Below are 23,509 nucleotides of genomic sequence, written 5' to 3'. Positions count from 1 at the left end.
AGATTTTCTGATGAAGCCCATTCTTACTGGTGTGAGGTGACACCTCATTGTAGTTTTGATTTGCATTTCTCTAATAATTAGTGATGTTGAGCAGCTTTTCATGTGCTTCTTGGCCATCTGTATGTCTTCTTAGGAGAAATGTCTATTTAGGTCTTTGGCCCATTTTTGGATTGGGTTTTTTTAATATTGAGCTGCATGAGCTGTTTATATATTTTGGAGGTTAATCCTTTGTCCGTTGATTTGTTTGCAATATTTTCTCCCATTGTGAGGGTTGTCTTTTCGTCTTGTTTATGGTTTCCTTTGCTGTGCAAAAGTTTTAGGTTTCATTGGGTCCAATTTGTTTATTTTTGTTTTTATTTGCATTACTCTAGGAGGTGGATTGAAAGAAGATCTTGCTGTAATTTATGTCAAAGAGTGTTCTTCCTATGTTTTCCTCTAAGAGTTTTATAGTGTGCAGTCTTACATTTAGGTCTCTAATCCATTTTGAGTTTATTTTTGTGTATGGTGTTAGGGAGTGTTCTAATTTCAGTCTTTTACATGTAACTGTTCAGTTTTCCCAGCACCACTTGTTGCAGAGACTGTCTTTTCTCGATTGTATATCCTTGCTTCCTTCTTCATAGGTTAGTTGACCAGAGGTGCATGGGTTTACCTCTGGGCTTTCTATCTTGTTGCATTGATCTATGTTTCTGTTTTTGTGCCAGTACCATATTGTCTTGATAACTGTAGCTTTGTAGTATAGTCTGAAGTCAGGGAGTCTGATTCCTCCAGCTCCATTTTTTCCCCTCAAGACTGCTTTGGCTCTTCAGGGTCTTTTGTGTCTCCATACAAATTTTAAGATTTTTTGTTCTAGTTCCGTATAAAATGCCATTGGTAATTTGATAGGGATTGCATTCAATCTGTAGATTGCTTTGGGTAGTATAGTCATTTTCACAATATTGATCCTTCCAATCCAAGAACATGGTATATCTCTCCATCTGTTGGTATCATCTTTAATTTCTTTCACCAGTGTCTTATAGTTTTCTGCATACAGGTCTTTTGTCTCCCTAGGTAGGTTTATTCCTAGGTATTTTATTCTTTTTGTTGCAGTGGGAAACGGGAGTGTTCCCTTAATTTCTCTTTCAGATTTTTCATCATTAGTGTATAAGAATGCAAGAGATTTCTGTGCATTAATTTTGTATCCTGCAACTTTACCAAATTCATTGATTAGCTCTAGTAGTTTTCTGGTGGCATCTTTAGGATTCTCTATGTATAGTATCATGTCAGCTACAAACAGTGACAGTTTTACTTCTTTTCCAATTTGTATTCTTTTTATTTCTTTTTCTTCTCTGATTGCCGTGGCTAGGACTTCCAAAACTATGTTGAATAACAGCGGTGAGAGTGACCATCCTTGGTTGTTCTTGATCTTAGAGGAAATGCTTTCACTTTTTTGTCATTGAGAATGATGTTTGCTGTGGGTTTGTCGTATATGGCCTTTATTATGTTGAGGTAGGTTCCCTCTATGCCCACTTTCTGGAGAGTTTTTATCATAAATGGGTGTTGAATTTTGTCAAAAGCTTTTTCTGCATCTATTGAGATGATCATATGGTTTTTATTCTTCAGTTTGTTAATATGGTGTATCACATTCATTGATTTGCGTATATTGAAGAATCCTTGCATCCCCGGGATGAATCCCACTTGATGATGGTGTATGATCCTTTTAATGTGTTGTTGGATTCTGTTTGCTAGTATTTTGTTGAGGATTTTTGCATCTGTATTCATCAGTGATATTGATCTGTAATTTTCTTTTTTTGTAGTATCTTTGTCTGGTTTTGGTATCAGGGTGATGGTGGCCTCATAGAATGAGTTTGGGAGTGTTCCTTCCTCTGCAATTTTTTGGAAGAGTTTGAGAAGGATGGGTGTTAGCTCTTCTGTAAATGTTCGATAGAATTCACCTGTGAAGCTGTCAGGTCCTGGACTTGTTTTTTGGAAGATTTTTAATCACAGTTTCAATTTCATTTCTTGTGATTGGTCTGTTCATATTTTCTATTTCTTCCTGGTTCAGTCTTGGAAGATTATACCTTTCTAAGAATTTGTCTATTTCTTCCAGGTTGTCCATTTTATTGGCATAGAGTTGTTGGTAGTAGTCTCTTAGGATGCTTTGTATTTCTGCCGTGTCTGTTGTAATTTCTCCTTTTTCATTTCTAATTTTATTGATTTGAGTCCTCTCCCTCTTTTTCTTGATGAGTCTTGCTAATGGTTTATCAATTTTGTTTATCTTCTCAAGGAACCAGCTTTTAGTTTTATTGATCTTTGCTATTGTTTTCTTTGTTTCTATTTCATTTATTTCTGCTCTGATCTTTATGATTTCTTTCCTTCTTCTAACTTTGGGTTTTGTTTGTTTTTCTTTCTCTAATTCCTTTAAGTGTAAGGTTAGATTGTTTATTTGAGATTTTTCTTGTTTCTTGAGGTAGGCTTGTATAGCTATAAACGTCCCTCTTAGAACTGCTTTTGCTGCATCCAGTAGGTTTTGGATTGTTGTGTTTTCACTGTCATTTGTCTCTCGGTATTTTTTGATTTTCTCTTTGATTTCTTCAGTGATCTCTGGGTTATATAGTAATGTAGTGTTTAGCCTCCATGTGTTTGTGTTTTTTACTTTTTCCCCCCTGTAATTCATTTGTAATCTCATGGCATTGTGGTCAGAAAAGATGCTTGATATGATTTCAGTTTTCTTAAATTTACTGAGGCTTGATTTGTGACCCAAGATGTGATCTATCCTGGACAATGTTCCATGTGCACTTGAGAAGAAAGTGTAATCTGCTGTTTTTCGATGGAATTCCTATAAATATCAATTAAATCTATCTGGTCTGTTGTGTCATTTAAAGCTTCTGTTTCCTTATTTATTTTAATTTTGGATGATCTGTCCATTGGTGTAAGTGAGGTGTTAAGTCCCCCAGTATTATTGTGTTACTGTCTATTTCCTCTTTTACAGCTGTTAGCAGTTGCCTTATGTATTGAGGTGTTCCTGTGTTTGGGGCATATATATTTATGATTGTTATATCTTCTTGGATTGATCCCTTGGTAATTATATATTGTCCTTCCTTGTCTCTTGTAACATTCTTTATTTTATTTTATTATTATTATTTTTTTAACATCTTTATTGGAGTATAATTGCTTTACAATGGTGTGTTAGTTTCTGCCTTATAACAAAGTGAATCAGTTATACACATACATATGTTCCCATATCTCTTCCCTCTTGCGTCTCCCTCCCTCCCACCCTCCCTATCCCACCCCTCTAGGTGGTCACAAAGCCCCGAGCTGATCTTCCTGTGCTATGCGGCTGCTTCCCACTAGCCATTTTACGTTTTGGTAGTGTATATATGTCCATGCCACTCTCTCACTTTGTCCCAGCTTACCCTTCCCCCTCCCCATATACTCAAGTCCATTCTCTAGTAGATCTGTGTCTTTATTCCTGTCTTACCCCTGGGTTCTTCATGACCTTTTTTTTTTTTCGTAGATTCCATATATATGTGTTAGCATACGGTATTTGTCTTTCTCTTTCTGACTTACTTCACTGTGTATGACAGACTCTAGGTCCATCCACCTCACTACAAATAACTAAATTTTGTTTCTTTTTATGGCTGAGTAATATTCCATTGTATATATTTGCCACATCTTCTTTATCCATTCATCCGATTATGGACAATTAGGTTGCTTCCATCTCCTGGCTATTGTAAATAGAGCTGCAATGAACATTTTGGTACATGACTCTTTTTGAATTATGGTTTTCTCAGGGTATATGGCCAGTAGTGGGATTGCTGGGTCACATGATAGTTCTGTTAGTTTTTTTTTTTTGTTTGGGTTTTTTTTGCGATATGTGGGCCTCTCACTGCTGTGGCCTCTCCCATTCGGGGCACAGGCTCCGGACGTGCAGGCTCAGTGGCCATGGCTCACGGGCCCAGCTGCTCCGCGGCACGTGGGATCCTCCCGGACCGGGGCACGAACCTGTGTCCCCTGCACCGGCAGGCGAACCCTCAACCACTGCACCACCAGGGAAGCCCTATTTGTAGTTATTTAAGGAACCTCCGTACTGTTCTCCATAGTGTCTGTAGCAATTCACATTCCCACCAGCAGTGCAAGAGTGTTCCCTTTTCTCCACACCCTCTACAGCATTTATTGTTTCTAGATTTTTTGATCATGGCCATTCTGACCGGTGTGAGATGATATCACATTGTAGTTTTGATTTGCATTTCTCTAATGATTAATGATGTTGAGCGTTCTTTCATGTGTTTGTTGGCAATCTGTATATCTTCTTTGGAGAAATGTCTGTTTAGGTCTTCTGCCCATTTTTGGATTGGGTTGTTTGTTATTGAGCTGCATGAGCTGCTTGTAAATTTTGAAGATTAATCCTTTGTTAGTTGCTTCATTTTCAAATATTTTCTCCCATTCTGAGGGTTGTCTTTTGGTCTTGTTTATGGTTTCCTTTGCTGTGCAAAAGCTTTGAAGTTTCATTAGGTCCCATTTGTTTATTTTTGTTTTTATTTCCATTTCTCTAGGAGGTGGGTCAAAAAGAATCTTGCTGTGATTTATGTCATAGAGTGTTCTGCCTATGTTGTCCTCTAAGAGTTTGATAGTTTCTGGCCTTACGTTTAGGTCTTTAATACATTTTGAGCTTATTTTTGTGTATGGTGTTAGGGAGTGTTCTAATCTCATACTTTTACATGTACCTGTCCAGTTTTCCCAGCACCACTTATTGAAGAGGCTGTCCTTTCTCCACTGTACATTCCTGCCTCCTTTATCAAAGATAAGGTGACCATATGTGCATGGGTTTATCGCTGGGCTTTCTATCCTGTTCCATTGATCTATATTTCTGTTTTTGTGCCAGTACCATACTGTCTTGATTACTGTAGCTTTGTAGTATAGTCTGAAGTCAGGGAGCCTGATTCCTCCAGCTCCGTTTTTCGTTCTCAAGATTGCTTTGGCTATTCGGGGTCTTTTGTGTTTCCATACAAATTGTGAAAATTTTTGTTCTAGTTCTGTGAAAAATGCCAGTGGTCGTTTGATAGGGATTGCATTGAATCTGTAGATTGCTTTGGGTAGTAGAGTCATTTTCACAATGTTGATTCTTCCAATCCAGGAACATGGTATATCTCTCCATCTATTTGTGCCATCTTTAATTTCTTTCATCAGTGTCTTATAATTTTCTGCATAGAGGTCTTTTGTCTCCTTAGGTAGGTTTATTCCTAGATATTTTATTCTTTTTGTTGCAGTGGTAAATGGGAGTATTTTCTTAATTTCACTTTCAGATTTTTCATCATTAGTGTATAGGAATGCCAGAGATTTCTGTGCATTAATTTTGTATCCTGCTACTTTACCAAATTCATTGATTGGTTTCAGTTTTTCACCATTGAGGACGATGTTGGCTGTGGGTTTGTCATATATGGCCCTTATTATGTTGAGGAAAGTTCCCTCTATGCCTACTATCTGCAGGGTATTTATCATAAATGGGTGTTGAATTTTGTCAAAAGCTTTCTCTGCATCTATTGAGATGATCATATGGTTTTTCTCCTTCAGTTTGTTAATATGGTGTATCACGTTGATTGATTTGCATATATTGAAGAATCCTTGCATTCCTGGAATAAACCCCACTTGATCATGGTGTATGATCCTTTTAATGTGCTGTTGGATTCTGTTTGCTAGTATTTTGTTGAGGATTTTTGCATCTATGTTCATCAGTGATATTGGCCTGTATTCTTTCTTTGTGACATCCTTGTCTGGTTTTGGTATCAGGGTGAGGTGATGGTGGTCTCATAGAATGAGTTTGGGACTGTTCCTCCCTCTGCTGTAGTTTGGAAGAGTTTGAGAAGGATAGGTGTTAGCTCTTCTCTAAATGTTTGATAGAATTTGCCTGTGAAGCCATCTGGTCCTGGGCTTTTGTTTGTTGGAAGATTTTTAATCACAGTTTAAATTTCAGTGCTTGTGATTGGTCTGTTCATATTTTCTATTTCTTCCTGATACAGTCTTGGCAGGTTGTGCATTTCTAAGAATTTGTCCATTTCTTCCAGGTTGTCTATTTTATTGGCATAGAGTTGCTTGTAGTAATCTCTCATGATCTTTTGTATTTCTGCAGTGTCAGTTGTTACTTCTCCTTTTTCATTTCTAATTCTATTGATTTGAGTCTTCTCCCTTTTTTTCTTGTTGAGTCTGGCTAATGTTTTATCAATTTTGTTTATCTTCTCAAAGAACCAGCTTTTAGTTTTATTGATCTTTGCTATCATTTCCTTCATTTCTTTTTCATTTATTTCTGGCTTGATGTTTATCATTTCTTTCCTTCGGCTAACTTTGGGGTTTTTTTGTTCTTCTTTCTCGAATTGCTTTAGGTGCAAGGTTAGGTTGTTTATTCAAAATGTTTACTGTTTCTTAAGGTAGGATTGTATTGCTGTAAGCTTCTCTCTTCGAACTGCTTTTGCTGCATCCCATAGGTTTTGAGTCGTCGTGTCTCCATTGTCATTTGTTTCTAGGTATTTTTTGATTTCCTCTTTGATTTCTTGAGTGATCACTTCGTTATTAAGTAGTGTATTATTTAGCCTCCATGTGTTTGTATTTTTTTACAGATCTTTTCCTGTAATTGATATCTAGTCTCATAGCGTTGTGGTCGGAAAGGATACTTGATACAATTTCAGGTTTCTTAAATTTATCAAGGCTTGATTTGTGACCCAAGATACGATCTATCCTGGAGAATGTTCCATGAGCACTTGAGAAAAATGTGTATTCTGTTGTTTTTGGATGGAATGTCCTATAAATATCAATTAAGTGCATCTTGTTTAATATATCATTTAAAGCTTGTGTTTCCTTATTTATTTTCATTTTGGATGATCTGTCCATTGGTGAAAGTGGGGTGTTAAAGTCCCCTACTATGAATGTGTTACTGTCGATTTCCCCTTTTATGGCTGTTATTATTTGCCTTATGTATTGAGGTGCTCCTATGTTGGGTGCATAAATATTTACAATTATTATCTCTTCTTCTTGGATTGATCCCTTGATCATTATGTAGTGTCGTTCTTGTCTCTTGTAATAGTCTTTATTTTAAAGTCTATTTTGTCTGATATGAGTATTGTTACTCTAGCTTTCTTTTGATTTCCTCTTGCATTGAATATCTTTTTCCATCCCCTCACTTTCAGTCTGTAGGTGTCCCTAGATCTGAAATGGGTCTCTTGAAGACAGCATATATATGGGTCTTGTTTTTGTATTCATTCAGCAAGCCTGTGTCTTTTGGTTGGAGCATTTAATCCATTCATGTTTAAGGTAATTATTGATATGTATGTTCCTATGACCATTTTCTTTTTTTTTTTTTTTGCGGTACGCGGACCTCTCACTGCTGTGGCCTCTCACATCATGGAGCACAGGCTCCAGATGCGCAGGTGCAGCTGCCATGGCTCACAGGCCCAGCCGCTCCACGGCATGTGGAATCCTCCCGGACCGGGGCACGAACCCGTGTCCCCTGCATCGGCAGGCGGACCCCCAAGCACTGCGCCACCAGGGAAGCCCTGACCATCTTCTCAATTGTTTTGGGTTTTTTTGGGGGGAGTTTGTTTTTGTAGGTCCTTTTCTTCTCTTGTGTTCCCTGCCTAGAGAAGTTCCTTTAGCCTTTGTTATAGAGCTGGTTTGGTGGTGCTGAATTCTCTTAGCTTTTGCTTGTCTGTAAAGCTTTTGATTTCTCCATCGAATCTCAGTGAGATCCTTGCTGGGTAGAGTAATCTTGGTTGTAGGTAATTCCCTTTCATCACTTTAAGTATTTATCATGCCACTCCCTTCTGAGTTGTAGAGTTTCTGCTGAGAAATCAACTGTTAACCTTATGAGAGTTCCCTTGTATGTTATTTGTCGTTTTTGTCTTGCTGCTTTCAACAATTTTTCTTTGTCTTTAATTTTCGCCTATTTGATTACTGTGTGTCTTGTTGTGTTTCTCCTTGGGTTTATTCTGTATGGGACCCACTGTGCTTCCTCGACTTGGGGGGCTATTTCCTTTCCCATGTTAGGGAAGTTTTCAACTATAATCTCTTGAAATATTTTCTCTGGTCCTTTCTCTCTCTCTCCTCCTTCTGGGACCCCTAAAATGCGAATGTTGTTGCATTTAATGTTGTCCCAGAGGTCTCTTAGGCTGTCTTCATTTCTTTTCATTCTTTTTTCTTTATTCTGTTTCCTGGCAATGAATTCCACCCTTCTGTCTTCCAGGTCACTTATCCATTCTTCTGCTTCAGTTATTCTGCTATTGATTCCTTCTAGTGTAGTTTTCATTTCAGTTATTGTATTGTTCATCTCTGTTTGTTTGTTCTTTAATTCGTCTAGGTCTTTGTTAAACATTTCTTGCATCTTCCCAATCTTTGCCTCCATTCTTTTTCTGAGGTCCTGGATCATCTTCACTATCATTATTCTGAACTCTTTTACTGGAAGGTTGCCTATCTCCACTTCATTTAGTTGTTTTTCTGGGGTTTTATCTTGTTCCTTCATCTGGTACATAGCCCTCTGCCTTTTCATCTTGTCTGTCTTTCTGTGAATGTGGTTTTTGTTCCACAGGCTGCAGGATTGTAGTTCTTCTTGCTTCTGTTGTCTGCCCTCTGGTGGATGAAGCTGTCTAAGAGGCTTGTGCAGGTTTCCTGATGGGAGGGACTGGTGGTGGGTCGAGCTGACTGTTGGTCTGGTGGGCAGAGCTCAGTAAAACTTTAATCCACTTGACTGCTGATGGGTGGGGCTGGGTTCCCTCCCTGTTGGTTGTTTGGCCTGAGGCAACCCAGCACTGGAGCCTACCTGGGCTCTTTGGTGGGGCTAATGGCAGACTCTGGGAGGGCTCACGCCAAGGAGTACTTCCCAGAACTTCGGCTGCCAGTGTCCTTGTCCCCATGGTGAACCACAGCCACCCCCCATCTCTGCAGGAGATCCTCCAACACTAGCAGTAGGTCTGGTTCTGTCTCCCCTGGGGTGACTCCTCCTTTCCCTGGGTCCCACTGTGCACACTACTTTGTGTGTGCCTTCCAAGAGTGGAATCTCTGTTTCCCCCAGTCCTGTCGAAGTCCTGCAGTCAAATCCCAGTAGGCTTCAAAGTCTGATTCTCTAGGAGTTCCTCCTCCCATTGCCAGACCCACAGGTTGGGAAGCCTGACATGGGGCTCAGAACCTTCACTCCAGTGGGTGGACTTCTGTGGTGTAAGTGTTCTCCAGTCTGTGAGTCACCCACCCAGCAGTTATGGGATTAGATTTTGCTGTGATTGCGCCTCTCCTACCGTCTCATTGTGGCTTCTCCTTTGTCTTTGGATGTGGGTTATCTTTTTTGGTGAGTTCCAGTGTCTTCCTGTCGATGATTGTCCAGCAGCTACTTGTGATTCTGGTGTTCTCACAAGAAGGAGTGAGAGCATGTCCTTCTACTCTGCCATCTTGGTTGAGGCTCTGTCTTATATATATCTTAAACTTCACATTACAGTTACTATTTTGTATAGCTGATGTTCATTTGTATTTACTCATATATTTGCCTTTACCAGTATTATTCCTTCTTTTCTACATTTCCATATTTCTCTCTAAGATCGTTTTCCTGCAGTATTTCTTTTAGTATTTCTTTTAGTGTGGGCCTGATGTTGATGAATTCCCTCAGTGTTTGTTTGTTTGAACAAGTATTTATTTTACATTTTAAAAATTAACACACCATAAAATTCACCATTTAAAATTGTACAATTTAGTGGATTTTAGTATGTTCACAACCATCATCACTGTCTAATCCCGAAAATTTCCTTCACCCCAAAAAGAATTCCAGTACTTGTTAGGTGTTACATTTCCCCCATCTCTGGCCCTTGACAACCACTAATTTGCTTTCTGCCTCTATGGATTTGCCTACTGTGGACATTTAATATAAATGGAGTCTTACAAATGTGGCCATTTGTTTCTGGCTTCTTTCACTTAACATAGTGTTTTAAAGGTTCATCCATATTCTCATGTGTATTAGTGTTTTGTTCCTTTTTTTGGTTCCATTGTGTGGCTATGCCACATTTTGTTTATTTACTCATCATTTGATGGATATTTGTGTTGTTATACTTTTTGGCCATTATGAATAATGCTGCTATGAACATTTGTGTACATGTTGTTGCGGGGATATACATTTTCAATTCGTTTGGGTAGATACCCAGGAGTGGAATTTCTGGGTCATATGGTAACTCTATGTTTAACTTTTTGAAGACCTGCCAACTGTTTTCCACAATGGCTGAACCATTTTAATTTCCACCAGTAATGTAGGATCAATCCTATTTCCACTTCATTTTTTTGTTTGTTTGTTTTTTTGTTTTTTGCTGTACATGGGCCTCTCACTGTTGTGGCCTCTCCCGTTGCAGAGCACAGGCTCCGGACGCTCAGGCTCAGCAGCCATGGCTCACGGGCCCAGCTGCTCGGCGGCATGCGGGATCCTCCTGGACCAGGGCACGAACTCGCGTCCCCTGCATCGGCAGGCGGACTCCCAACCACTGCGCCACCAGGGAAGCCCCCCACTTCATTTTTGAATAATATTTTCTCTGGGTGTAGAATTGTAGGCTAGCTGCTAGTTCAGCTTCCGTCATTCCTGTTGAGTTCGCAGCTTGTAGGCCCTTTGAAGATAATGTGTCTTTTTTTCTCCTTTGTTTGCTTTAACATTTTCTTTGTTTTTGGTTTTTAGTGGTTTGCCTGTGATGTGTGTTGGTCTAGTTTTCTTTGTGATAGCTTGAGGTTGGATGAAGTTCAGTGGGTTCAGTATTCTGAGTTGATGTCTTTCATCAGTTTTAGAAAATTCTTGGTCATGACGTATTCAAATATTGCATCGAATCCCTTTTCTTTCCTTCTGTGATCCCAATTATATGTGTGTTAGACCTCTTTGGCGTGTTCCTCTTGTCTCTTATGCACCTATCATTTTTCCCTGTTTCCTTTTTCTATTTGAGTATATTTCATTTTGGGTATTTTCTATGGACTTTTCTTTCAGCTTCTTCTGTCATTTGTGGGTCAAATCTTGCGAACCCATCCACAAAGTTCTTAACTTCATGTATTATATAGTTTATATATAATACATATATTATATATCATGTAATATATATTATATATTCTACATATATTTTGGAATGTACACTGAGTTCTTTTATTATATGGTCAATTCTCCAGTGAATTGTCTTATCATCTATTTAAAAAATACATAATTAATATATAGCAGCTTATCCATATTTGGCCTTTGTGTGAATTCAAGAAAGATCTTACTCCCTAGCCATAAGAATAGCTTGGTGAGTAGAGAGTGACTTTGTAAGAAAGTGCTACCTCCATTCTAGGCTTATGTAGCTCTGGGCCAGGGTGCAAAGGGTGGTTTTTAATTCCCTTTCATCTTAGCCAGATACCCTTAGAAAGTGAACATATTTTGCAACCATATATGGATACCTTGATGTATAAAAGTAAGCTATGCTCTGTTTTCAGAATGATTTTTTTCATGTTTTAAAAAAGTAGGTAATATATGCATATAGTAAAATATCAGACAGTACAAAATTGAAAAGTTGGTCTCCCTACTACCTCTACTTTCCAGTCCTCAAACAACTCTCTTTTGAGACAGTTACTCTACTGGTTTTTATATTGTTTCTGGCATAATTAATCCATAATGTATTTAAGTATGCAAGTGTATGTATATGTATATGCATTATTCCTCCCACTTATTTCATAGAAGATAACATATCCTACCTCTCTGTTCTGCATCTTGATTTTTTCTAACTTTACATATCTGTATATAAAATCTACCTCATTCTTTTGGCTGGCTTTATAGTATCAATTATATGGATCTATTAAAACTAATTTATCTATTTTCCTGTTGTCCAACATTGTGGTTATTTCTTTTTTTTTTTTTTTTTTTTTTTTTGCGATACACGGGCCTCTCACCGTTGCGGCCTCTCCCGCTGCGGAGCACAGGCTCCGGACGCACAGGCCCAGCGGCCATGGCTCACGGGCCCAGCCGCTCCGCAGCATGTGGGATCTTCCCGGACCAGGGCACGAACCCGTGTCCCCTGCATCGGCAGGCGGACTCTCAACCACTGTGCCACCAGGAAAGCCCCATTGTGGTTATTTCTAACCTCATGCTAATACCAATGATGCTGTTATGAATATCCTGGTGTATGTAACTTTGTTTACATAGGTTAATGTATCTGCAGGCTAATTTACCAGAAGTAGGAAAAATTTCTAGAATTCCAAGGGTATGTATCTTTTACATTTTTATAAATATTCCTAAATTGTTCTATAATTACCTCAGCTTACACTTCCACCAACAATGTATGGGTGGAACTTTTTCTTTGTTCCCTTATTAAAGTGTACTGATAATTTTTTTCCATTAGTATGAGAGATGAAATATGATATTTTGAGGTTTGATTTTCTTTTAAAATAAAAGAAACCACACATTAAAAAATATGATTAAAAGCCATATAGATTTCCTTTCTTATGATCTGTCTGTGCATATTTTTTGTTCATTTATTCCACTAGATTTTATTTTTAAAAATTTTATTTGTTTATTTATTTATTTATTTATGGCTGTGTTGGGTCTTTGTTGCTGCGCGCGGGGTTTCTCTAGTTGTGGTGAGTGGGGGCTACTCTTCGTCATGGTGCACAGGCTTCTCATTGCGGGGCTTCTCTTGTTGTGGAGCACAGGCTCTAGGTGTGTGGGCTTCAGTAGTTGTGGCATGCAGGCTCAGTAGTTGTGGCTCGCGGGCTCTAGAACTTAGGCTCAGTAGTTGTGGCACATGAGCTTAGTTGCTCCGTGGCATGTGGGATCTTCCCAGACCAGGGGTCCAACCAGCATCCTGTGCATTGGCAGGTGGATTCTTAACCACTGTGCCACCAGGGAAGTCCTCCACTAGATTTTTTTTCTGATTTATTTGTAGGAGATTTTTATATAGTAAGCAAATTAGCTTTTTATCATGTGTTACAAATAGTTTTTTTTATTACTGATTTGTGACTTATCTTTTTGCTTAATTAAAAATTATTTTTTCTATGCAGATATTTAAAACTTTTATGTTGTCAGATTTATCAGTGTTTTCTATTATGCTTTTAGGTTTTGTGTTGTACTTAGAAATGCCTTCCTCAGTTTACATGGTAAAAAATTCTGTGTTTCCTTTTAGTACTTTTATAATTTTATCTTATCTCAAACAGTTAATTCTTTGATTCCCCTATAGTTTTTTGTTTTTGTTTTTGTTTTTTTTTTGTGGTACGCGGGCCTCTCACTGTCGTGGTCTCTCCCGTTGCAGAGCACAGGCTCTGGACACGCAGGTTCAGTGGCCATGGCTCACGGGCCCAGCTGCTCCGTGGCATGTGGGATCTTTCCAGACCGGGGCCCAAACCCGCGTCCCCTGCATCGGCAGGCGGACTCTCAACCACTGCGCCACCAGGGAAGCCCCTATAGTTTTTTAATATAAAGGACGATAAGTATTTTTCTTTTTTAAAAATAATTTATTGTTTTAAATTTATTTATTTATTTTTGGCTGCATTGGGTCTTCGCTGCTGTGTGCGGGCTTTCTCTAGTTGTGGCGAGCAGAGGCTACTCTTTGTTGTGGTACGTGGGCTTCTCATTGTGATGGCTTCTCTTGTTGCGGAGCACGGGGTCTAGGCACGTGGGCTTCAGTAGTTCTGGTGTGCGGGCTTTAGTAGTTGTGGCTCACCGACTCTAGAGCGCAAGCTCAGTAGTTGTGGCGCATGGGCTTAGTTGCTCCACGGCATGTGGGATCTTCCCAGACCAGGGCTTGAACTCGTGTCCCCTGCATTGGCAGGTGGATTCTATTTTTTTTTTTTTTTTTTGCGGTACGCAGGCCTCTCACCGCTGGGGCCTCTCCTGTTGCAGAGCACAGGCTCCGGATGCACAGGCCCAGCAGCCACGGCTCACGGGCCCAGCCGCTCCGCGTCATGTGGGATCCTTCCAGACCGGAGCACGAACCTGCGCCCCCTGCAACGGCAGGCGGATTCTCAACCACTGCGCCACCAGGGAAGCCCGGGAGGTGGATTCTTAACCACTGTGCCACCATGGAAGCCCTGGTCCATATGTTATTGACACTCCTTCTACTCTTTTAAGATGAGTTTTTCAGAAGGTCAGAAGAAAATATCAACAATGTTAATATATGTTGACATCCATAAACTATACCTATATGAAATATATGCGGAAAGGAAGAATATCAGAGGAATTAAATGAGTATTTCAGAATTTTATTTTTCTTTGTCTCCTTAAGTAGTACTGTATATTCACCCTAGTCTATGAATTTAATATGGCTGCTTGTTCCAAGTACTATATATATATAATGTGAGAAATATATGCAAGTCTTTTTTTTAATCTCTCTGTATTGCCAAGTTTATCAATTGCCGAGATGATAGAGAAGGACTAGGCAAATTATATACCTTTTAAAAAACCATACACAAAAATGGCTATTTCTTAGCCTCCTAAGGACCACATTGTAACCCGCTGAGTAGATACAGGCATATTTTGACAAATTAGATACTTCTATGGACACTTAACTAGAGTGCATTTTCTCTTAAATTTGTGAGTACTTGGTGCTGATGATGGTGTTGGAGTTCTTCTCTGGTATTTATAATCTTTCTGCACTAGCATTGACTTTTCCATGGCGTTTTTCTTTGCTCTCAGAGGCCTTATATTTAATAGTTTATATCAGTGTTTCAAGCATTTTCCGGTCCAGCTAGGTACTCCACCAAAAAGATACTTTGATCTTATAATGTATGGTATCTCTTCTCTCAGATTCACGGTGTGCAAAATAGAAGCTCTTAGAGGTCTTCCACTAAAGAAGAAACTTAATTTAACTTTGTTTATCCTAGTCTCCTGAGGACCTAGGGTTCCTTGGAACGTGTTTTGGAAAATGTTACTTTATGTTACTGTATGTGGAGGTAATAGAATGCGGACTCTTTCTTAATTTGATTCTTATCTATTTTGGCATTGAACCAAATTACCCTGGGAAGCAGGGAATACTGTAATAGTAGGATCATGTCTTTTTCACTTTTAGGCTACGTGTGAACCTAACGATTTTACTTTTAAAGGCTGCTATTGCTATTTTTATGTTGTACCTCTGAATTTTCAAATGTAGAATTTGTTTCTATGACTTATGGCTAGTATTGCCTTTAAGTAGAGTCATGATGACTGTATTTTCCAAAATGAAATCAGTCTTATACATTGTCACTGTCTTACGTATTAATTTGATGATGCAGATGAAATAAATAAACATCAAGGTTGTTTAGGAAAATCCTGGTTGTTTGGTAAATGTTCCATAGTCCATTCACTTTCAAGCAATATGTTTCATGATCATAATTAAAAATAAAAAACAAAAAACAAAACCCTAACTAGAGTACATTATTGGTCACTTCTGATATGAGGTAGTTGAAGGATATAACTTGGGCACTGATATTTGAAACTTCTAGGATATTTTAAATTGTCCTGGAAATCTAGGATATGATATCCCTATAAGCAGAGGAAAAAATCTGGTTGCCTGTGTGAGAGAGTAGCTCTGCCTTCTTCCTGCTCTCTGTGAAGTCTGCTCTTTTTAATGCAAATACCTCTGTGAGGGATATATTACTTTTGTGCCTGTTGATGTGTCACATATTAGATCTATCCACTTTTTGCAGTGGTTAAGAATCCGCCTGCCAATGCAGGAGACACGGGTTTGAGCCCTGGTCTGGGAAGATCCCACATGCCGCAGAGCAGCTAAGCCTGTGCACCACAACTACTGAGCCTGTGCTCTAGAGCCCACGAGCCATAACTACTGAGCCTGCGTGCCACAACTACTGAAGCCCGCACACCTAGAGCCCATGCTGCACAACAAGAGAAGCCACCGCAATGAGAAGCCTGTGCACCACAACAAAGAGTAGCCCCCGCTCACTGCACCTAGAAAAAGACCGAGCGCAGCAACAAAGACCCAATGCAGCCAAAAAAAATAAAATAAAATAAAAAATAAAAATATTATGCACTTTTGAATAGAGGGACTGGACTGAGTCTTAAAGGAAGACACCGGGAAGGAAATCACACTTGTTGTTGTAATTTCACTTAGGGCAAACCTGCTTGAAATTGCAAGTTGTCTCTCTTGATACTGCTGTCTTAAGCTTCTATCCTCAGGACTCTAATGCAGTTTATAATTTTCCTGTTTTAAAAATGAATAACATTTGACTCATTCACTCCCTTTCATTTTAAAGTCACTGCTATAAAGTCATAGAAAACTTAGTGATTTGGAAAAATCAACGTCAAAGACAGGTCTTAAATTGCCAAGATACAGTTTATATCAGATTATTTTTTTCTTTTTGGTGATCTCCAAAAACTGATGTTTGTCTTTGAAATTCCATGGTAGTAGCAAAATTATAGTTACCAAATTTGCCAGTCTAAAAAGATTCATTGGTACATGAAAATTTATTTTTAAAAAGTTTTATTTTTTTAAAATTTAAAACTTATATATGCTTATTGCCCAACATTTGGGTAAGAGAAAATTTTAAGAAAATAACTCAGTCTTATATCCAAAGATAACTTAGCATAGTTTATATATATATATATATTTTAATTGGCATATATTTGTTTTACAGTGTTGTGTTAGTTTCTACTGTACAGCGAAGTGAATCAGCCATATGTATACATATATCCCCTCTTTTCTGGATTTCCTTCCCATTTAGGTCACCATAGAGCACTAAGCAGAGTTCCCTGTGCTATATAGCAGGTTCTCATTAATTATCTATTTTATACCTATTAGTGTATACACGTCAATCCCAATCTCCCAGTTCATCCCACCCCCCATTTCCCGCCTGGGTGTCCATATGTTTGTTCTCTATGTCTTTGTCTCTATTTCTGCCTTGCAAACAGGTTCATCTGTACCATTTTTCTAGATTCCACAAATATGCGTTAATATACGATATTTGTTTTTCTCTTTCTGAACTACTTCACTCTGTATGACAGTCTCTGGGTCCATCCACGTCTCTACAAATGACCCAATTTCATTCCTTTTTATGCCTGAGTAATATTCCATTGTATATATGTACCACATCTTTTTTATCCATTCATCTGTCAATGGGCATTTAGGTTGCTTCCATGACCTGGCTATTGTAAATAGTGCTTCCGTGAAGATTGGGGTGTATGTGTCTTTTTGAATTATGGTTTTCTCTGGGTATATGCCCAGTAGCGGGATTGCTGGGTCATATGGTAATTCTATTTTTAGTTTTTTAAGGAACCTCCATACTGTTCTCCATAGTGGCTGTATCAATTTACATTCCCACCAACAGTGCAAGAGGGTTCCCTTTTCTCCACACCCTCTCCAGCATTTATTGTTTGTAGATTTTTAAAAAATCAACTAATTTATTTTACTTTTTTCTGCGTTGGGTCTTTGTTGCCGCGCATGGGCCTTCTCCAGTTGCGACGAGCGGGGGCTACTCTTCGTTGTGGTGCGAGGGCTTCTCATTGCGGTGGCTTCTCTTGTTGCGGAGCGTGGGCTCTAGGCGCGTGGGCTTTACTGGTTGTGGCATGCGGGCTCAGTAGTTGTGGCTCATGGGCTCTAGAGCACAGGCTCAGTACTTGTGGCACATGGGCTTAGTTGCTCCGTAGCATGTGGGATCTTCCCGGACCAGGGATTGAACCTGTGTCCCCTGCCTTGGTAGGGGGATTCTTAACCACTGTGGCAAGCAGATTCTTAACCACTATGCCACCAGGGAAGTTCCTTTTGTTTTTTTTCTTAGTATAACTTTAAATTGCCAAGGAAAAGCCTGAGTACGTTTTTGCATATATTCATTCATTCTCTTAATCAAAAATATATACATGTATAAATATGTATGTTTATAACTATATGTATATATATGAACACACATACATATATAGTGATACGTTTGTATTTAAGGTACTATGTTGGCTGCTTCTTGGAAAGTTTATTGTCTTTCACGGTACAAAAGTTAACTATAATATAAAGCAGACTATGAAGAATGTCCATGTTCTCTTGAAATTCAGACAAGGAACCTCTCTGGATTATCTAAACTTTGTCTCACAAAGTTTCTTTGTTTGTAGATTCCTCTCTTTGGTGCTAAGACTATTGGCCGGAGAAGTCCTGATGGACCAGTGCTGAGCAAAGCTGAATTTGTTGAGAAAGTTCGTCAGAGTAATCAGGCCTGTCATGATGGAGATTTCCACACAGCTATTGTTCTGTACAATGAAGCCCTAGCTGTTGACCCTCAGAACTGCATCTTATACAGCAATAGATCTGCAGCCTATATGAAAATCCAGCAGTATGACAAGGCACTGGACGATGCAATCAAAGCCCGACTTCTCAATCCCAAATGGCCAAAGGTAGAAATTTCATTTACTTTCACAGAATCTTTTGTGCTGATTTCTTATTTTAATGTAACACTTTATTGACTGAGTGCAGTTATAAATTTTTTAAGAGTCTGTACTTCAGCAAGATATGGAATGGCTTCATTGAGCTGGTACACTAGTGAATAGCTTCCTTTTTTTATGCTTTGGAAGTACACTTTACATGTCTAAGTTTAATTCTTTTCCTGTATGTTTGAGATATAAATTTTTTTTTCACTCAGTTTCTTGAGAGGATGTGTTTAGTTATTTCTCTAGGTTTTGGACATCTCTTTTTTGCACAGATGTTTTAGATGGAGTATTATGATTGTGTTTCTTTCCTTCAATTTAAAGTAATTTTATTCCCTGTCAATGACTGCTTATTTTCAGAATGTTATTTAATCAGAGAAACTTTTTTTCCTAATAAATCATTGTAATTATCTATATTCCCTTTAATAGTTTGTCTTGAGTTGTTATCTTTGTTTTGTATATACTTTATTTTCATTGTGCCTCTTCACCTCCTAACCCCCAGTTTATTTTAGAAATTATTTCTTAAGATGTGACTTGAAGTGTTGAGATTTTTTTTTATTGAACCACAAAACCATTTCGTCCTAATTTTGGCTTTCTGTTTGGTTAACAAAGGTTAATAGAAATTTCCTAGAAGTTTAAAAAAGATTCTTACTGTCTTAATAATATGTCATAGTCATAGCTTTCTACCTTAATTCTGGTAGGTATTGTTGGCCTCATTCAGTGGAATTTCTAGTATTGCTGCTACCTTATGAGTTGTTTAGTATTCTGTAATTCCCTAAAGGATTTCTTTTATAAGTATAATCATTGTAAATGAAACAAAATCTGTTTTAAAAAATTGTTGTATGCCAACATTTGGGGGTTAGATTGCTGTTTTCAAAGGACAGACCTAGGTTCAAATTCCTTCTCTTCTATTAATGACAATATGGTTTTGGATAAATCTCTTAACCTCTCTGGGGTTATGATAAATGGGATGATAATACCTATCTTGTAAGGTTATTTAAGGGTAGAGATATGTTACTTGTACATACTTGGTGTTTGGTGTATAATAGCTATGATTGTGCATTTTTATTAAATGTTCAAATTAGTAAATTATTCTAGCAAGGCTTGACCTGTGTCTTCTCTTCTTCTTTCTTTCTTTCTTTTTTTTTTTTTTAAGACTGTGATTGATGTAATGAGCCTGATAAATATAGAGAAGTTAAATTTCAGATCACGTATCTTCATTCCTTTTTTATTGTGGTCCACTTAACTTGTGTCCTTCTTAATATTTGTGAATAGCTATAAACTTTTACCTTTTTCCTTTTTCTATGTCATTTCTACTTTCTCTTGTCAACCTCTTGTGATTTTTACACAGAAAATGGCTGAAAAGTTGCACTTTTATGACTATAGATGAAAAATCAACTTTTTTGGATAATGTCAAGTTTTAGTCTCTGACTTTTTCCCCTTATGATAAGTAAATTTATTGTATATTTATAATTTGCATTAATATTTCAACTCCATATTTGGCTTTAAGCAATCTAACTTAGGAACATTTAGAATTATATGAAATATAAATTAGGGTTTGTTATTGAAATCATGAAGGGTCTTTCTGTATAATGATTCATAATAAAATTAATTTATAAAGAAATTACTACTGCATAAAAAGTTGCATTTTATAAAAACTTGCTTTTATACTTACTTTTCTGGGAATATACTCATTATGTAAAAGAAAGTTCATTTATACTCTCTGTCATGAAGATATGCCTGGTAAATTTTTATCAATTCCTTTTTCTTTTAATTTTGACTTTTCTAACTGACTTTTTCATTATGATCCTTTCTGAAATCTTTCTCTGAAATGTCATTGTTGTCTAGTTTGATGTGGTAAAACATACCTTCCAATTTCTCTCTCTCTGTAAAAGTTAATTTTTTATATTAAGATGCAAGGACTTCAGAGGTTGGTTGGAGAGTTTTTTATTCACATTTATTTTATCTGAATGAAAGAATGATTTTGACGTTATATGGGCTGCAAAAGAAGTATGAGCAAAAGCACTATGAGAGCCCCCCGACCCGCAGAAAAGAATAAGCCCAGTTCCATTATGATACCTTATCTCCAACTGCCTCTTAGCTGTTGTCTGTATATGTTCATTCTTTCTGTGTCCTGTTTAAGAAATATTTGTCTCACTCAAAGTTATAAAGTTTTTCTTACCTTTTCTTCTAGGATTTTTATACTTTTTGCCTTTAAGTCTGTGATTCATTTCGAGTTAGTTTTGGGGTATTGTATGAAGTAAAGGTCAAGGTTTATTTATTTTCCATATAGATAACCATGTTCCAGCAACATTTGTTGAAAAGACTATCCTTTCCCCATTGAATTATCTTTGGTACCTTTGTCACAAACCATTTGATCATAAAAGTATTGGGGTATTTACTGGACTCTCTATTTTGTTCCTTTGATTTATTATCTATCTTTATCAAAACCATACTATTTTGATTACTGTAGTTTTAAGTTTCAGCATCAGATACTGTGAGTGTTCTAGCTTTATTCTTCTTTTTCTAGGTTGTTTTTGCTCTTCTGTCTTTGCATTTTTATATAAATGTAAAATCAACTTATCAATTTCTTCAAAAAACCTACTAGGAAACTAGTGGGATTGCATTGAATTTTTAATTTGGAGAGAATTGCTATCTCAACATTCCAGTCCATAAATATGGTATATCTCTCCATTTATTTAGTTTTTCTTTTATTTCCCTTTACAAATTTTTGTAGCTTTCAGGTCTTTACACATCTTTTATTAAATTTATTCCTAAGTATTTTGTTTTTTGATGCTATTATAAATGGATTTAAAATTTTTCATTTTCTAATTTTTAATTGCTAGTCTGTAGAAAAAATGTATTTTTTTACTTTGTGTCATGTGACCCTGTTGAGTTTTCTTTTAAGTTCTAGTAGGACTTTTTACAGATCCCTTAGGATCTTTTCTGTACATGATCATCTTTTCTGTACATGATCATGTCATCTGCATTTCTACTACTTCCTTTTTTTTTTTTTTTTTTGCATAAGCCTTTTATTTCTTTTTCTTGCTTCATTGTACTGGTTAGGATATCCATTACGATTATGCGTAGAAATGGTGAGAGCAAACTTCCTTTACTCATTCCTTATCTTAGTGCAAAAGTAGTGAGCTTTTTATTGTTGATGATGATGCCCTTAATCAGATGGAGGATATTCCCTTCAATTCCTATCACAATTGAGTGTTGAATTTTGTCAAAATTTTTCTTCATCTATTGAAATTATAATACATATTTTTTCTCATTTAGTGTGTTAATGTGGTAAATTAAATTGATTTTGTTTTGGGATGTTAAGTCAACCTTGCATTCATGGGATAGATACCACTTAGTCATTATGTATTATCACTTTTATATATTGTCAAATTTGATTTGCTATAATTTTGTTAAGAATTTTTGCATCTGTGTTTATGAGGGATATTGATCTATGTTTTCTTTTCTCATGATGTCTTTGCTGGTTTTGGTATCAAAGTAATACTGGCCTCATACAATGAGCTGTGAAGTGTTCCCTCTTCTTGTGTTTTCTGAAAAAAATTTATGTAGGATTGGCACTGTTTTGTCCTTAAGTATTTGATAGAATTGACCAGTCAAGTCATCTTTACTTGGACTTTTCTTTGTGGGAAGATTTTAATTATGAATTCAATTTCTTTGATTGATATGAGGCCATTCAAGTTTTCTAATTGTTAGATTAGTTTTGGTATTTTGTTTCAGTTAATTTTTACATTTAATCTAGGTTGCAAATTTATTGGCATGAAGTTGTTAATAACATTCCTTTATTATACTTTTCATTTCTGTAGGAACTATAATGATGTCCTTTCTTTCATTCTTGCTATTGTTAATTTGTATCTTCTCTCTTTTATCTCATTAGTCTGCCCAGATGTTTATCAATTTTATTTCTAGACAATCAGTTGTTGGGTTTTTTGATTTTCAGTGTTGTACATTTCCTCTTTAATCAATTTCTGCTCTTTATTATTTTCTTCTAATTATTTTACATTTAGTTTGCTCTCCTTTTCATTTCCTGAGATGGGAGGTTAGGCCATTGATTTTAAATATTTCTTCTTTTTTAATATAATCATTTAAAGCTAAAATGTTCTCTCCAATCACTGCTTTTGCTGTATCCCACAAATTTTGACATGTTATGTTTTCACTATCATTCAGTTAAGAATATTTTCTAATTTTCCTTATGATTACTTCTTTCATCCATGAGTTATTAAAGTTCATTACTTAATTTCCTAATATTTGTTTTTTTTTAAAGTTATCTTATTATTGATCTCTAACCTAGTTCCATTGTGGTTAAAGAACATACTTGGTATGATGTTACTGCTTTTCAATTTACTGAGGCTTGTTTCATGGCCAGCATATGATTTATCTTGGTGAACCTACTATGAGCAATTGAAAAGAATGGGTATTTTGCAGTTGTGAGGTATAATTCTATGGATATCAACTTGGTCAAGGTGGTTGATAGTGTTGTTCATATCTTCTTTGACTTTGCTGACTTATATTTGTTTAGTTATTCCATCAGTTGCTGAAATAAAGATAGTTTCACTTTATTCATAAAATAGTTTCATTCTTATTTTGTTGTAATAAGCTTTTATTGTAACAGTTTTCTCATCAAAAACTTTCTGTTGTTCCATATTGCCAATTGGCCTGATATTCAAGACTCTGCACAAGTGGTCACATTTCCCCATTTTTTTCTTGCTACTCTGATGATAAACCTGCTCTTGTTGGTCCAGTCTTTTCCTTTTTCTTCCAATTAAGATTTTAGAATTGGTGATTTTCCCCTTTAATATTGTCAAGTTTTGCTCCATGTTTTTTGAAGCTCTATTATTAATATATACTTTTATTATTATTATGTCTTATTGATCCTTTTATCATTATGCAAGGTCCCTCTTTATCTCTGATACTAATTTTTGTCCTAAAATCTGTTTTGTCTGATATTAATATAGCCACTCTAGACATCTTTTGCTTACTTTTCGCATTATGTATATTTTTCTATCCATATATTTTCAATCTCTCTGGGCCTTTACATTTAAAATTCATCTCTTTTGAACAGCATATAATTGTGTCTTGCTTTTTAAATCAGTTTTGGAAGCCTCTGTCTCTTAATTGGATCTTTGTCCATTAACATTTAACATGATTA

The 23,509-nt window shown here is 36.9% G+C and overlaps 1 protein-coding gene across 2 annotated transcripts in view; it reads left to right on the top strand.

Annotated features, from left to right (window-relative positions):
• The window catches only part of TTC28 (tetratricopeptide repeat domain 28), a gene marked incomplete at its 5' end in the record, with an annotated part of 590,760 nt that overhangs the window by 23,010 nt on the left and 544,241 nt on the right, over positions 1–23,509 (top strand). For both annotated transcript variants that reach the window (XM_082668131.1, XM_082668132.1), the window contains one exon: positions 18,031–18,309. In XM_082668131.1, the coding sequence (XP_082524257.1) occupies positions 18,031–18,309 (279 nt within the window). The remainder of the gene's footprint in view (positions 1–18,030; positions 18,310–23,509) is intronic.

This window comes from Grampus griseus (genome assembly GCF_964374135.1).
Source record: "Grampus griseus genome assembly, chromosome: 12".
NCBI lineage: Eukaryota > Metazoa > Chordata > Mammalia > Artiodactyla > Delphinidae > Grampus > Grampus griseus.
The sequence above is the reverse complement of the archived record's forward strand: the minus strand, read 5'-3'. Positions and strand labels throughout refer to the sequence as shown.